At 41.2% G+C, this 15923-nt stretch overlaps 1 protein-coding gene across 4 annotated transcripts in view; it reads left to right on the top strand.

Moving 5' to 3' along the window:
* Positions 1–15923, top strand: part of cacnb2b (calcium channel, voltage-dependent, beta 2b) — a 38592-nt gene continuing 22669 nt past the window's right edge. The window contains exon 1 of one of the 4 annotated variants that reach the window (XM_036005444.1): positions 1–876. In XM_036005444.1, the coding sequence (XP_035861337.1) occupies positions 829–876 (48 nt within the window). In that variant the 5' untranslated portion in view covers positions 1–828. Of the gene's footprint in view, positions 877–10023; positions 10600–15923 lie in introns of those variants that run through there. The other 3 variants (XM_031293971.2, XM_031293970.2, XM_031293972.2) reach the window with 3 other exon arrangements.

The following is a 15923-nucleotide window of genomic DNA, read 5'->3' as shown; positions in this document are numbered from 1 at the left end:
TCACAACAGGAGTGCAAAGAGTGACTCAGGTAAGCAAGAACGCTCCTTATGAGAGAGCACCCCTGATAGAGGGAAGCAGCGTGGCGGAGTGAGAGACACTGGAGGAGGAGCTATAGAGCTGGGATTTTTGAGGAGGAAGAAAAGAGGAGTCGCACAGAAACTGAAAATCTGGATTCCCAGGGTGGGCTTAAAGGGAGGGATAGACAGGGATACAAGCAAGACGGATGTGGAGTGATGCGAGCTCTGATTGGATAAATCTGACAGACTAGAGAGCACTGAGAGGCACCACAGAAAAGAAAATGACATTTAGTTTTTGGAACAAGACTATTCGGGGGGCTTAAGCCGGGGGGAGGCTGGAGGGGAGGTTTTTCGACAGGGTGAGTCGGGATAGAGAGAGAGGTGAGGTGTGGTAGAGGGAGGGGAGATAAACACAGGGTGGCAAATGGACCACCTGTCCTTCTGACATGAGGTGAGTACACACGTTAACACAAGAAGACATACGAACCTCACGCACACATACTTCTCTGCACATCAGACTGGTCCACGGGAAAGAGCGCAGGACTTTGAAGATGCTGTGAGATGTTTGGCGTCCGGATCACCTGAACTCATCTGGGGACATAACTTATGAGAGGGACCAGCCAGAAGTGATCCTCCCCTGAGAGAACCTGTGGACATAAGAGATTTTTCCTCCGGGATCTCCCTGAAGAGGTGGCGATCAGGTGGCTCACCTGTACAATGAGGATCCTGTGTATGAGCCTGGCCTGAGACGACCCGCCCCGGAGGCTCCATCAGCCTCTCCCCTCCTCTTTCCCGCAACTGGATGTCTTGATGTATTGCTGTGGGCTGGGACACTGGCGGAGAGTACAGTCCACCCATGTAAGTAACCCATCTCAGCATCACATGCGGCATCCATCAACATGTTTTTGATCCCATAGCAACAGTGGAGTCTTGTGGGGTGGGGGTGGATGATACATTTGTGTAATACATGAGCAATGGCAGGAGTATTGCTTATATATATATATATATATATATACTTTTACAATGCTGATAATTCATTCACAGTTATTGTCATCTTTTGCATCTGTTGTCTGTAAGCACACTTACACAAGCAGTGCAGTGGCAGCTATGAGTGTGAATCTTACAACCTGTTATTTTCTCACTTCTCAGTGACAGTATATGCTTATAAGTTTTCAGCTAGGCTGCAGTTTATCAGGACAGACGGTGTCATTGTCAAACAGCTCTCTGTATTGATCCCAGTAAAGGACTTTGTGAAAACATATCATAGAAGCCAATAATCTGTGTGGGATGGTTTCATCTCTGGTTTGTTTTCCACCATGAGGCAACAGTTTGATTTCAAGCAAGTGAAACTAAAGATAAGGTTATTTAAAATACATGATGAATACATGAGATAAATACATGAATACATTCTAATACATGAAAGACAAGAGCTGTTCTACTCGCATCATCTGTCCTGGCTTAGCTGTCTAAAGGAGGACAGACAGGCGCAGTTATTTCATTACAGGCCAGGTTTTACTCTCCTCTCAATGACAGGGAGGAGCAGGAAGGACAGTCACTCCTCTCCTCCACCTGTTTCTCTTTATTTCTTCTTCACTTTCCACATCTCCCTCTTCCTCTCCTCCCTCTCCTCTCTGCCCATCTGTCTGCTGCTTCATCACATGCTTCTTCATCATAGTCATTGTTGCTTTTCTTGCATGTGTCTACACAACCTCTGTTAGGTCCTGTTGCAGCTAATACTATAGAGTCTCAGAGCTGTGCATTGTGTGATGGCGCTGACTGCAGAGGACTCTAACGCAGCCACATTCCTACATGAAATAGGCTTACTGTCAGCCATCAACACTCAATAGGCTGTCAGCGCAAAGCCTCGCGGATTACCACATACTGTTCTGCTGCATGCAATGTGTGCCCACCTCAGCAAAAAGCCAGGAGAAAAAGAACTTACGGAATCAAAAAGCCACACACAGATAAAAGCAGTGACACATCAAGAAGTGGGATCTGGTGACAACAGTCAGTGTGGCGTCATTGATTTTATGTGCTTATAGTTTAGCACAACTAAAAACCCTGAGCCGATAAAATGCATGTAAATACAAGGAAGTAAAAAAGAATCTACAAAATGTGTTTAGATGCACTCCGGCTTATAAAGATTTTGATTAATGGTAAATGCCTTTCTGTCTGTGGTCCATTACTCATCCGTTATCTTCACTCTATTTGCTGACCTAGACAGTCTTCAATGATGTTAAAAAAGATGGATCAATGTAAGTCACAATGTGGCCTAGGACAGTGGCTCCTTACCTGGGGTCAAAATTTACTTTCTAGATTGGAAAATAGTTAAATAAATATGTTCTACTACACAATTTATGTTTATATATATATATATATTTTTCTTTTCTCTAATCTTTGCTTTTTTTAATTAGGAAAGACTGGATAGTTTTCTTTCATCATGCTTCTTAAAACTATTCAAATGAAACAGTCTGAGTAGGGAACATCACTCCAAAAAGGTTGGGAGGTTGGGAAACACTGGTTTCGGATACATTTCTGACATGATACACATCCCAAGCAACAGATTTTATATATTAAGTAATGTCCGTTGCTCAAAGCAACAATAACAACAACAACTGATCTCAACTTTTCCAGCATAAACCACGTGCCATTTCAAATTCATATTTTCTCCAGGCAGAGAACAAGGCTGGATTACCTGAAGTGCTTGCCTGGCTCTAAGAAGGAGCTTAGGACATCTTACTGTTCTCAGCTTTAGTTGCTGCTGTTCTCATAATGTCGGTGTTGGGGCGGCTCAGCCAATGGGTGATGGGCGGGGCTCAGTTATTCCCATTATATAAATCTGCTAAAACCTTAGAAAAAAGGCACTTCAGGGTGCTACCCAGTTCTATTTATAATGGACTAGATTTCAACATGAAATAGCCATTTAAATAAAGGCTTTTAAATGTTTTTTGCAAGAACAGTGCCTTGGACCTTTTTTTCTCTTTTGAACTTTTGTGTTCCCCTTCCAAAGAGCACCTTCATGATTTGTTTGAACTTCTGAGCACTCTACACTTTAATATAACAGTTGGTCGTTAAGCTTGTCATTGTTTCTGTGTAGTGTACTGTATGTGTTATTTTAATGAAGGGAAGCCAGGTAAGGCAGTTATACTTGCAAGACCTTTTGCCAAAAGACATTGACAAAAAATGCACCTTAAAAAGTACTGCATGAAGCACTGTTGCAGCAAGAGCGTTTTGCCTTAAACTTATAGTCGAGAGGCAGACAGGACATGTGGAGAGAGGGGAAGAGGACGGATGACATGCAACAAATGAAATGTTTCTGTCAGCGTGTAAAGGCATGCTGTATTTTAGAGGCTTGTAAGGAACCAAGTGATCATTTTATGGGAGTATTTTCTTAGGTCGTTTTTAGGATAACGTTTATAAATCCTGCCTTACGATGCCTCTGTGATAGTATTTCACTAAGTCAACATATCACTTTACTTTAGGAGGATTTCAACTCATCACGTGGTTTGTGATACTTACAGCGACCCTCATAATATGAAGAATTAAGAAACAAGCCATTGTAAGAAAATCATTGCTTTACTGTACATCGTACAGACAAAGTCCCAGCTGTGCCTCACGGCCTGAATTCACCTGAACATCAATTTGAGTAGGATTGTTGATAATCAACAAATGTGACTGTTGGGAGAGGCTTCAAAATTCAAACGAACAGATAACGTCACCGATGGAGGTATTTGACTTGATTTTCAGTAGTGACAGTGAGTTTTTTTTTTTTTATCAGATTACTGAAATATATATTCAACTGTTCTCAGATGTATCAAGTCTTAAATCTGGAGAGGAGACACGTGGAGAAACTACCAACATCTTGAAATAGAAATACACTTCCCTGTGATCTTACCACCTGTTTTTTTGGACATTTTTGGTTTTGGTACCATATTTCTGCCTCTGTTTCATTTCTCTGTGCCGGATGCAGCGTCTCTTGAATTTTGTATAGGTAGTTGTGATTCCTCCTGTAGCCCACTTCTGTCGAGGTGAATCTATAAGGACCACAGATCCATACAGCGCTTGGGTGGACATTGATCATAACGCTGAATCAAAAGCCTCTGGATTTGTTAAACACGCTGCAAGCTGTGGTCAGTATTATCTTGTTTCCACACTCACACTGCTATGTCCTACTTCACCAGAGGCGATGGGATTGTAGATGACAGACAAGTATCTGTGTAGGACCAAAAAAAGCTCTTTAGGGCTGCTCGGCCTCAGCTATTTATTTATTCTTAGAAATGCAGTTTAGATGAGTAAATGGGTTACATTAATTGCTTATAAAGTAAAAAAAAACAGGTGTTATCTTGACTGTTTCATGTGGAAGCTGTTCAATTCTTGAATTTAATATACTGTGTTTGACTAGAAGAGGCCTTTGGGTTGTAATATATTTCCAGTAATGATTTAGATAAAAGCTATACTACTGCAGTTTGTTAATCGGAATATATTTTACACTTGAAGGAATAGTTAAACATTTTGGGAAATATTCTTATTCTCCTTCTTGCAGACAGTAGATAGATACCACTCTTACTTCTCCTTTGAAAAACACCTTTTCTGTCATTTGCAGTTGCTGAGAGTGTAGCATGAGTTTGGGATTGGCAGAGAGAGAGAGAGACATTCATCTGTAAAACCATCAATCTTTACTTCTATCCATTCATCTATTCCACTCTCTGACCAATCACTGTCGTGGAGCTCAGCAGTGAGATTACAACCAAAAATGCATGTGACATAAACAGAGACACAATCATAAATAATGAACATTCTGTATTTCACAACAACAAAATCAATGTAACATATTTTTTTTGTTCTTCTATAATCTCATATTTGGGATCAGTAACCTGTCTGTCAATCTGTGTCGGCCTGCTGCGCCCTCTGACTGGTCCTCTTCAGTCGTCTGTCGTCTCCTTCCTCCACTCTCACTCTCCCCTCTATCCTGATATACTCACCATCCATCCATCTCCCTCTCTCTGCTCTCCTGTCCCTCTCACAACTATCACCTCCATGTCTTCCTTCCTTTCCACTTCTTTCCCTCCCTCCATCTCTTCTCAATCTCTCCTCTCCCAGATGTTAAGAGGGCAGGAAGAGTGGTTTGCTTACCCCAGCATTCGGCATCACGGAGGAGGGGCATAAGCCAAATGTTTGGTTGCATATTCATACAGGGTTTATGGATCTGAGTAGAGCAGATAGCCACTGACAAGGAAAAAGAAGAGGAGGATTCAGGTGAAAGACTGAAGGAACTTTTCTGCATGTTCTAGGCTATTTCTGCCTCTGACGGATACTTTTGGAGTTATCTTTGTTTCTTCCTCTCACTCCCACTCCTCCTCCTCCTCCTTCTAGAGTCAGTTTTGGATCATGTTTAGCTGGGTGTGATTCGAGGGCAACGCTCCAGGCAGATGTAAATCTGGTGAGGGTTGGCGTGCGTGCGTGTGTGGTGTGTGTGTGTGTGTGTGTGAGGACGCTGAGTGTTTCGGGATTAGGACCGTTGACCTCTCCGTCTGCAAGCCATGTCAAAATTGTTCAAGAACAAAAATGTCTCCTGGGTGAGTACTGCCTCTCTGGCTGGTGGGAGGGGGAGGAGTGGAGAGGGGATGGAGCGGGGAGGGCTGTTGTCGGTGGATATTAGGAGTTCAGGTTAAGTCCTTTTTCATTTTTGTCAGCCTTGTCTGCTTTGGAATTTATCATTGGCTGTAATTTCTCATAACTAATTGCTACATATATATTTTTATATTAGTTTCAACATACAGCAGTTTGGCATCATGCTTCTCCAAAGCACAGTTTTGGACCAAAGAAGGAGCATGTTTTATAGACTTAATTTAGGATAGAGAAGATAAAACCGTTGTTTGATGGCTCTGTGGCACATCTGCCTTGTTGATGTTGATGTGTCCAACACCTGTGTGGTCAAAACTATCCTGAAGCACTCTGTGTTCTTTTCCACCCTGCTTTACACCATCCTGCCCAACAATAAAAGAGCATCTATCTAATAGATACAGGAATCCCCAGGCAGTTGCCTACCTTGCCTAATGGTAAAGTCTGCTCTTGGTGTTTTTCCTGTGAACCAGAATGTATGTACTGTTGTTTCTGACCGTGATTAGCCACGACTTGGGTATGCGATGCAACAATATCCTGGCAGGTGTATTGCTCAGGACCCAAGGAATCAAACTGTTGAGTTTGTATAGTTGTTTGGATCAGTGGTTCTTGAGAAAGCTGCAATACCACATGCAAAGCAAAAGCAAACGCCCCGTTCCGAACAGGCATGTTTTGAACAGGCACTGCACTGGTTGACAAAAAAAGAAAAGGTGATGATTAGGCTCGAAACAATGAGTGTGAAATGACTGTAGTTTACACAATGCTGTTTTGGTTGCGTCAATTAAGTAATGATGAAGTCTTTTTTTTTTTTTTTAGCTGAGGGCAGATGTGTGGTTTCTAGCTGTGTGAACACAGTGGAGGGCAGAATGGAAGGCTGGAATTGTGCGTGCCATCAATCTCTCTCTGGGCAGCCCTGCCCTGTACTACTCTCCCCAGCTTGACAGCACACACACACACACACACACACACACACACACACACACACACACACACACACACACACACGCACAAATACACAATTCTGGTTGTAAGAAGCTTAGGAACAGATTTTTGTTTATGTATGTGTGAGAGCACATAATCACATGTGCTGTGTAGGGGGTGAGATGGCATTGTATGATAGTGGCTCTGTTTGCCTCTGAATCAGGTGAATAAGATCATTCTTCAAGTCTTATTAACCAAAGTTAAATACATTACCAAGTTCATTCTGAGGCCGCATTCACATCAAGGCAAAAAAATATATAGCACTTCCACTACTTGTGCCGCTTTGCTCCAGGTCAGGATGTTAGTTTAGTTTTATAATCTCTCATAAGTCGTTATCTAATAATCAGGCAGAATTACTTTGGCAAAGACTATATGTACATTGTTAAATCAATTAAATCAATATTCAGACTTGAACAGCATGTTTGCGACAAACCTTAGTTGAGTCCTAAGGCTGACATTTCACAGAGAAAACATTCTCAGTTTGGTCTCATGGTTGGTTATGATTTGTTATTGCAATTTTATATTCAGAAATACTCGTCATTAATGTGTCCTCCATCTTTAATTGGAGCCCAAGCAGCAGCCTACAGCAATTGGTCAAAGTTTAACAAATTTTAACTTTTGGCGCAGCCTTGCTCTGTGCCACGCACACATTACTACAGGACTGCTGCAACGCACCACATGCATAATAAGGGAGGAGGCGTGTGCTAAAGCAGTTTTTCTGCGATAATGTGAACATACATTCTTGTATGTGGCAGCTTCCATTGATTGGTGCTCAAGGCATTTACTATCAATTTATTCTAACCCCATTCTTTGTGTGTTTGCATTGGAAAAACAAAATTAAGAACACTTTTTCAGTATACAAAGTTTTTAAAGAGTACACACAGAAATACATTACTCATATACTTGGAGGGTGCATGACACTAATATACAAAGTGTATAAATGGTTCAGTGGTCGTTGAGACTATTTTAGCTTCTTCGTGTATTCCATGGACAGCTCGTTTTCAGCAGCACAGGACTGATCCGACCGCCTTATGTAACAACTTCACAGTTGTGCTTAGAGGCAGTCAAAGTAAGGGACTCTGTTTGAGTGTTTTGTTGGCGCTGGAGGACAGCTGGCTCTCACCGGAGGAGATTTGAGGTGTCATGGAGCAGATTTAGTAAGTCTGGTTCAATCCCAGGTCATAGACTAAATGTTGGGAACTTCCATTTACAGTCTTTTTTTCTCTGTCACGGTGGTTTGACCTCTACAGGTGACGTCCACTCGAGCAGTAAAGATATTGAAAAGGATGTGTGTGTGTGTGTGTGTGTGTGTGTGTGTGTGTGTGTAGGTCCAGATGTGTGTTTGACCCAGAGGTCAGTGTCACAGCCTGGCCCAGTGACTCCAGCCCTGCATGTTTCCTTTCCATTCTTAGTTATGTAACACCCTCATCTGTGTCCATTGCCTCCCAAAGCTCTCCCTGGAGATTTTGGTACCTCACTGTGTTGCCCATCTGCTTGCGTCCCCTGCATGGCTGTCTGGGTAGCAGGCCACAGTGACAAATGAACCAAAAGCGTTACTTACCGTTCAGCTAATGGTGATGGAGGAAGATTCTTAGCAGTACCACAGTGAAATACATAAATAAAAGTATTTTATTTAAAGATGTCCTAAAGTAAAAGTATGATAGCATGGTATTTAGGCTCACAGGTATTTGTTGTATTATTTGTGGAAATGAGAAGACTATTTCAATTGGAATGACCTTTTCTGCACAAGAAATAGTTCTTGGCAGTCTGTTCTGTGGATTATAAAGAGGGAACCTGTCTCCAGAAAGAGATGTTGCTGCCGAATTTTCAAATGTCAATTTTCACTGCAACACAAACAAAATGTCATCCACCTCCATTATATTGGGAGGTGCCAAAAGACATGTCATTGGTGTCCTACAGCCCTGAAAGCTATCTGCATGGCTACAGAATGATTCATCTTTTAAAATTTGGGTGAACTGGCCCTTTAATTGTGTAGCTGGACCAGTTGGTGCTAGCCAAACTATACTACTGTATGTATATTAGTATAGAAATGCATCATACTTTCTAAGTCAAACATAATAGTACCTATAATACAAATATAACACATATTGTGAAGTAAAAAGTACAATATTTCACTATAAAATGTATAAAAGGCATACAAATTTGAAATACTCAGTTACCTCAAAACTGTACTTTACAATTGAATAACGGTTCTTAATTTCTTTTCCCCATTGCTATTGCAGTGGTTACAGTTTCTGACCCTTAAAAGGGAGCAGTGTCTACATGTGACCCCTCATCAAGTTTTTTTTTTCTTTCTTATCCGGTTTGGAAACAATTCTTTGAGGGTGCTTATGCTATTTATGACATATATTTACACCTGGCTACATGCGTAGGATGTGGCCCATTGAAAGCAGTAAAACACAATGAGGATAACTTAAGGATACTAGAAGAAAATGAGTGATGTGCGGAGGGTAGCCTGTGTGTGTGGCTGATCCTTGGCGAGTAGTGACATAGTCTTGCTTTGCCTAGTCTATATCCGTGACGTTCCACTTCCAGGATTGCTCCAGTGCCGCAGGAAATTCCGCTGGATGCATGTCTTTTCGCCGATGTCCGTTTCCTTCCGCTTTCTTTGTGTTGAAATTTTAAAACCCGTGGATTTATGAGGACTATGGTTAACTGCTCCTCAGATCTCTGCAGGGTAAATCCAGACAGCTAGCTAGACTATCTGTCCAATTTGAGTTTTCTCTCGCACGACTAAAACAACTTTGAATGTACATATGTTCCACCAAAACAAGTTCCTTTCCGAGGTTATTTTGCAGCGGCTCCGTGCGGAGCTTAGCACCGCCCATGACGATTGTGATTGGTTTAAAGAAATGCCAATAAACCAGAGCACGTTTTTCTCCCATCTGGCTAGTCCATAGAGCATTCATGGATGGGAGAAAAATGTGCTCTGGTTTATTGGCAATTCTTTAAACTAATCACAATCGTCTTGAGTAGCGCTAAGCGCCGGACGGAGCAACGTCGCCTCTGCAAAATAGTGACATGTGTACGTTCAAACTTTGTTTTAGTCGTGCAACAGAATACTCAGATTGGACAGATAGTCTAGTTAGCTGTCTGGATTTACCCTACAGAGATCTGAGAAAAGGTTAACCATAGTTTTCATAAATCGACCGGAGTTTACAATACCAACACAAAGGAAGCCCAAGGCAACGGATATCCGGCCTAAATGAGTAAAATCCGGCGGAATTTCCGTCGGCAAACGGAGCAATCCCGGAAGTGGAACGTCGAGGATATAGACTAGTAGTGACATGATGTGGCAAAAGAATCACTATTGCGCTCTGGAGATGATGAGTAGTCGGTCTATCTGTAGTAGTATGCTGTATCGAATGCACAAAGGAATTCTGTCGTGCTCACTTTTTAATTTCATCTTTCTATTTTGGAGCCAGGCCATTATAATATTCCCATTTGTGCAGCCAACCCTCCGGAAGTTGTTTGGAGGCACACACACTAATCAGGCATCACACAGCGGAGGGAGTCAACTCTGGTCAACAACATAAGTGAGACACTCCTCACTTTGCGCATGGACAGTGCGGACGGGTTGGACAGGCAACAGATGCCGCACCGAGAAATAAGCCTTTAATACCCCTAGGACTCAGGAGAGGGTAACTACACTCAACTCACAATACAGACTTAAGTGAAACCCCTCACGCTACTCATCCGTGTCTCCGGCGGTGTCCAGCGTGTCGCGGTTTCTTGGGAAACATTTCACCATTACGCACAAAACGGCGCTTAAAGAACGGTGTTGTTGCTGCATTTAACGGCATCCGCGGATACATCCACCTGTTTCGGAGGTAAATTTCGGTCTCATGGCATAATGTCTCATTTACTGGAGCCAGTTGAACGATAATCTGATCTGGTGGTTACAACCGGGGGATAACACAGTGGACCGCTTTAACCACCATGCCACCCAAGAAAAAGGTACAATTCTGGTGTTTTTCTGGTGTTTTTCTGGTGTTTTTCGTGTGTGTGTGTGTGTGTGTGTGTGTGTGTGTGTGTGTGTGTGTGTGTGTGTGTGTGTGTGTGTGTGTGTGTGTGTGTGTGTGTGTGCGCGCGGAGAATGCACCATCTGTTGCATTGGGCGTTAATCCTTGTGTGAGGCCTTTCCACATCATTGAACTGACTAAAACAGTCACAAGGGCAGATATAGATGCATATGCACATGCATGTATCATGCCATGTGTCTAGCTGAAAACCTGGGCTTCAGAGAGAGCTGCATAACCAATGGCCTGTGGAGATCAAATGGATTAAATCTCTTTTCTTACCCTCTTCTTTCACTCTCTTGGACTTGATGTGAACTCTTGTGATTTTGGAACTGAAACATGCACATATTTTCACCCCACATGTGATAGAAGTTTTAAATTGTACATCAGCAGGTGCAGTAAATTTCCTCCTTCTCGTGCTGTACAAGCCATGAATGCACATACTGTATGACTTCCTGAGATACTTCTTACCTTACCTGAGCAGAACATTTCAGTCATGATGTTATTGTAGTGTTCCATTGACTTACATCATTCTCATCATTTGCCTGAAAAAATGTATTTTACTTACAATTAAAATACCAATATTAAAGCCACATGCAGAGAGAGAAGTGATATATTTTAGTGAGCACCTACCCCTCTGTGCTTCTCATGCATGAGCATTACATTCAAGTCACAGAGTGAAGTATCCACCTGTCAATCTTTGAAAAACCCAGAGGGTTGGTTTACAACACTTACTGCTGTTCTGAAGGTTTATCTAGAATCCCTAAATACTCTTCTAACCATCTGGATAAAGAAATTCTCTGTCTGCTGCACGATAAAAATCTTTTTTTTTTATTTTTGCAATTCTTATTTCTTATTCCAAAGATGGTAGCCGGAAATTACACATTATATGTCCTTGCTTAATTTAGACAATGTGAACCAAAATTAAAACTTTTATCATCAGTTTATAATTTGTCTGTATGAAAGTTACTTGCCACTATTTTATATTTTAATATGAAATAATACGTTTCCTCCATATCTGCTGGATGTGTAAATAAGCAACTGCTTTCTAACATGTTTGCCATAGCAACTAAAAGGTATGTCAATGTGTGGTTCATAAGTGGCCAGAAAATCAATTAATGCCGGTTTAAGGATTCTTGAAATACTTTCAGATCAACAGTTACCATTGCACAACATTCTGGGTTTTTCAAAGATCTCATGGTATTTATTGAAATAGATCCTCAGCTCTGTGACTCAAATGTAATGATAACACATGAGGGACATGAGGGAGCTTGAGGAAAACCTTAGTCTCTGGATGGCCTACTGTCCTGCATTACAGTGTGCAGGTTAGTGCTGGCCCACTGCTTGTTACCTAGAATAGGAAAAGCCTCTTAGTAGCTGTGACTGGGGCGTGACGTCCAGAGACCTGCTCTCCATTCAGGCAGGAAGTGAAGCAGTAAGGTGAAGAATACTGGGTAGACCTGTTTCCTTTGGGATTAGGACAGTTTCCATGTTGACGATAGTATTGTTTTAATTTTTATATATCTATCTTTTTTTGTGTTTAACCTGACAAAAATGTCCTCAATATTTTCCATACCAAGAGTGACAATGTGTTAATGGTGGTTCAATAATTGTTCAAAAAATGATCACAACAGGAATGATTGGCAAATGTTTTTTTTTATAATCCCCAAACACGCACACCCCTGCTGATACCAACAGTATTCATGATAACGCTGTGCAATTCATACGAACAGAGAGACTTGCCTTCTATGAACTATAGATTAAATATCCATTATAGGAGCCAAGCAAGCCAGGAATTAAGTTGCATAGATACTATTAATGCAGCTATTGTATCTCTATCTGATGACTGTCAGGGAGTTTGAGCACATGCAGTCCAAGCAGCAGTGTTTGCTGTCTATGAGGAGGTTGCATTCGCTCTCTCTCGCTCTTAATCCTGGATTGATGCATGCCATCTTAATCTCCTTATTCAGAGACAATCATGACCCAGAGAGAGAGGAGCCCAAATACACATAGTTTTTCCCCTGTAATTACTTGTTTCTTCCAATTTAGTCTTTGGTTCTGTGATTTTCTTTAAGGCAAATCATTTTTGTCTTTTTGATGTCCCTTCAAATGTGCAAATTCTCTCCATATTAGTACCATAGACTGTTAATATTAATGGACAGAGCATGTGTGATGTCACCCATTGGTTTGTGGAGATCTGCTATGAGTCGTCGAGTTTGCCGTTACGGGCGCAGCCATCCTGGTTGCGGATGTGACGATTTTAGACGAGAGGGAAGAGTGAGGGAGAAGGCCTTACACTCCACATTACGTTACACACTTTCACTGGCAATCACATCATAGCCACGCCCTAAAACACCCCCTGCTTTATCGCCGATTTTAAAATCAATGAGACCATAATTCAAAAAAATGAACATCATTCTGTATTGCAGAAGACTTAAAACTAGCGATTGAGACCATAAACTCATTATGAAAATGTTTATTGAGGCAATAAATCAAGTGAGAAGTGGGTCACTTTCTCATAGACTTTTACAGAAACAGAACTCCTTTTACAACCGCACGTGTCGCCCCTGCTGGAATTCAGATAGAATGCAGGTTTAAGGCACTTCCGCATTTGCAGCACTTCGCCGAACCGGATGCTTTGTCCATTAATATTATACAATCTATGATTAGTACATGCTTTGCATGAGTACTGTAGTCATTAGCTAAATGATTTGAATTATATTAAAATCATATATGATGTTAAAAAATCATGTTACTCTTATATCATTACTTTTACCTTAAGGGTAAGATCTGATCGCAAACACTGAACGAAATTAATCAAAGGAATTGACAGTTCATCAATCATTCGGTTACACAGTGGTATGCATGGGGCAGTAGTCAAAGTAATACTCTGTTTATAAGAGACTGGATAGTGTTTTCTTTTTTTCTCACCCACCCCAAAACCAAAAACATTAAAAAAGTGTAATAAGTGGATTACAAAATGTACACCAATGTAAATTGCAAGCTAACAAAATGCCCTTAGCTAGCAAAAAAAATAGATTAGATTTAAGCATATCAAACTACCACTCTGTCTACCAGAGAGGACCAGTTAGCTGTTAGTAAGCTAATGTTAGCTATGTGTTAGCAAGCTAAGGCACTTGCAAAAATAATAATATGCAACTTGTGTTATAGTGAAATGTGGATAATCAACATTCCACTATAACCCAAGTTGCATAGGGTCAAAAATGCTTTAGCTTAATTTACAGAAATATAGTTAGTTTAAAACTGACAAATGTCAGTGCACACGTAATGTTAGACATACTTAGGGTGACCCGGTTTGACCGGGACGGTCTCGATTTTGAGTTGCGTGTCCCGAGTCCCAACAAAAGCCTGTCGGGACGCTAAAATGTCCCGGTTTACACCAACCACTATGAAATTGTCCCAGTTGTAAGCGATTACATAGCCGACGTAAGCTTGCACACTGCCTGCGTGGTGACGCCTATTTTTCACGCGACACGCAAGCGTGTTGGAAGCGTTTCCAGGCAAAATAGAAAACAAAAAGATGTTTATATGTCATTTTGACACAAATACATATTAATAAATGACATTTTGATGTTTGAAAGTCTCTAGGTTTTGACATAAATGCAGATATAAATGTAATTTAAAAAAATAATAAATAATTATCGATTTTCAAATATTGCACCATTGTCTGTCAATACTGACGACGTTGTCTTTGGGGTGCATTTTCCAAAAGAATGCTTTAATTCTGAAAAATAAAGTTGGTCCCACATGAAACTCACTCAATGTCTTTTAATATTATTTCTTAGATATGTAGGCTACATACCAAGAGTAACAAAATTCTGAGTGTCAGGATCCCACAGTTTGCCCGTTCTTCCGGCTGCTGCCTCTCATGTCTTATTGCCTGTATCGACTTTTGTCTTCCTAAAAGCTCAGTTATTTGGTTCGGCAGCTTATAAAAACTAAGTTATGAGTTCTTTAACGTGTTGTGAGTGTGCATCCCACCACACAGCAGCTTTTATGCATTTTTCTGTTGTTTGCTAGCAGACAGAATTATCAAGAAGGCAGCTTCACACAACACAAAGTCAATGGAGAGCAATGAATTGTTTTCACCTTCCGGTGTGGGCGGGACTTAAACGCGCTCTGTCTCTATGGAAGAACGGAATGCTTGACAGGCCTAGCAACAGTAACTAAGGGGGTGAGGCTTAGCGAACTTAATTATTTGTAGTTTCCACTTTTCAACTCTTCACTTCTCTTTCATTTTGTAACCACAAACTGGCGACATCAGTAATAATGATCAAACCCATATTAACATACTGTAGCCTATAGACATAAATTAGTTTTAGTGCAGCACAGATCTACTGCCACTCTTGATCTATAATTGGAGATCTAAAGGGCCTTGATGCAGCCTTTAACTCCACAGACGGAGACTTGTGCCAAAGTAAAGGTGGCGGTGCCAGCCAGGCCATATCTGCTCTATGGTAGCATCAGGCAGAGGGCATGGAGCCAGCCTCCTTCAGACAGATGATGCAGAGCAGCTGATTAGACAGGGCTTGGAGAAAACCGAACACACACTGCATGTTAATGAAGGAGAGAGAGAGTAGCAAAGAAATCATCACAGTATACGGAATAACACATCAGAGTAAATTAGTAGCAGCTAAATTGCAAGAGGATTGTTGTTATCAGATAACATTTCACTGTTCTTCTTCAGCAGAAAGAGCCAATACAAAAAAATATTTATAGGCGAAAATTGGGAATTTGTGAACACCTGGGCTAAGTGCCAGCAGCTCATTGGAGGGACGACAGGAAATTGGTCATAATTAGATTAGTGACCTGCCCTGCATACAACAATGAACTGTAGTAAACGGTGCTTTGGAAGCAGGCTGTGTTTTTATTGGTTTCAGATGCACAACTCTATCCATTGAAGCTCACCAGCAAGGTTTTTAGCAAAGCTTATTCATTTAAAAGCTACAAATGTTTCTGCAGATCAACTAGAATATCCCAAGATATGAGGAAACATATTTCAGTTTTAATCTTCTGTCATGAAAACTCTTTTACACTAGCTCAAAGCACAAGCTGCTCTGCTCTCCACTAGAGTTGTGAATGGGAGGAGTTATTTTGGCATCCATGGTTTTAGAAATACAAGTTATGTTGACTTGCTGCAAAGGCAATTTTTAGAGGGCTGGGTTTTTAGAGGAAGTCTGAATCTGTTATCTGTACATCTCTGGAGGTATTTATGTGGAATTTTACCCTTGTGAGCAGCAA

Source organism: Sander lucioperca, chromosome 9, assembly GCF_008315115.2.
Source record: "Sander lucioperca isolate FBNREF2018 chromosome 9, SLUC_FBN_1.2, whole genome shotgun sequence".
NCBI classification, from domain to species: domain Eukaryota; kingdom Metazoa; phylum Chordata; class Actinopteri; order Perciformes; family Percidae; genus Sander; species Sander lucioperca.
This window is presented reverse-complemented; position numbering and strand designations above follow the sequence as displayed.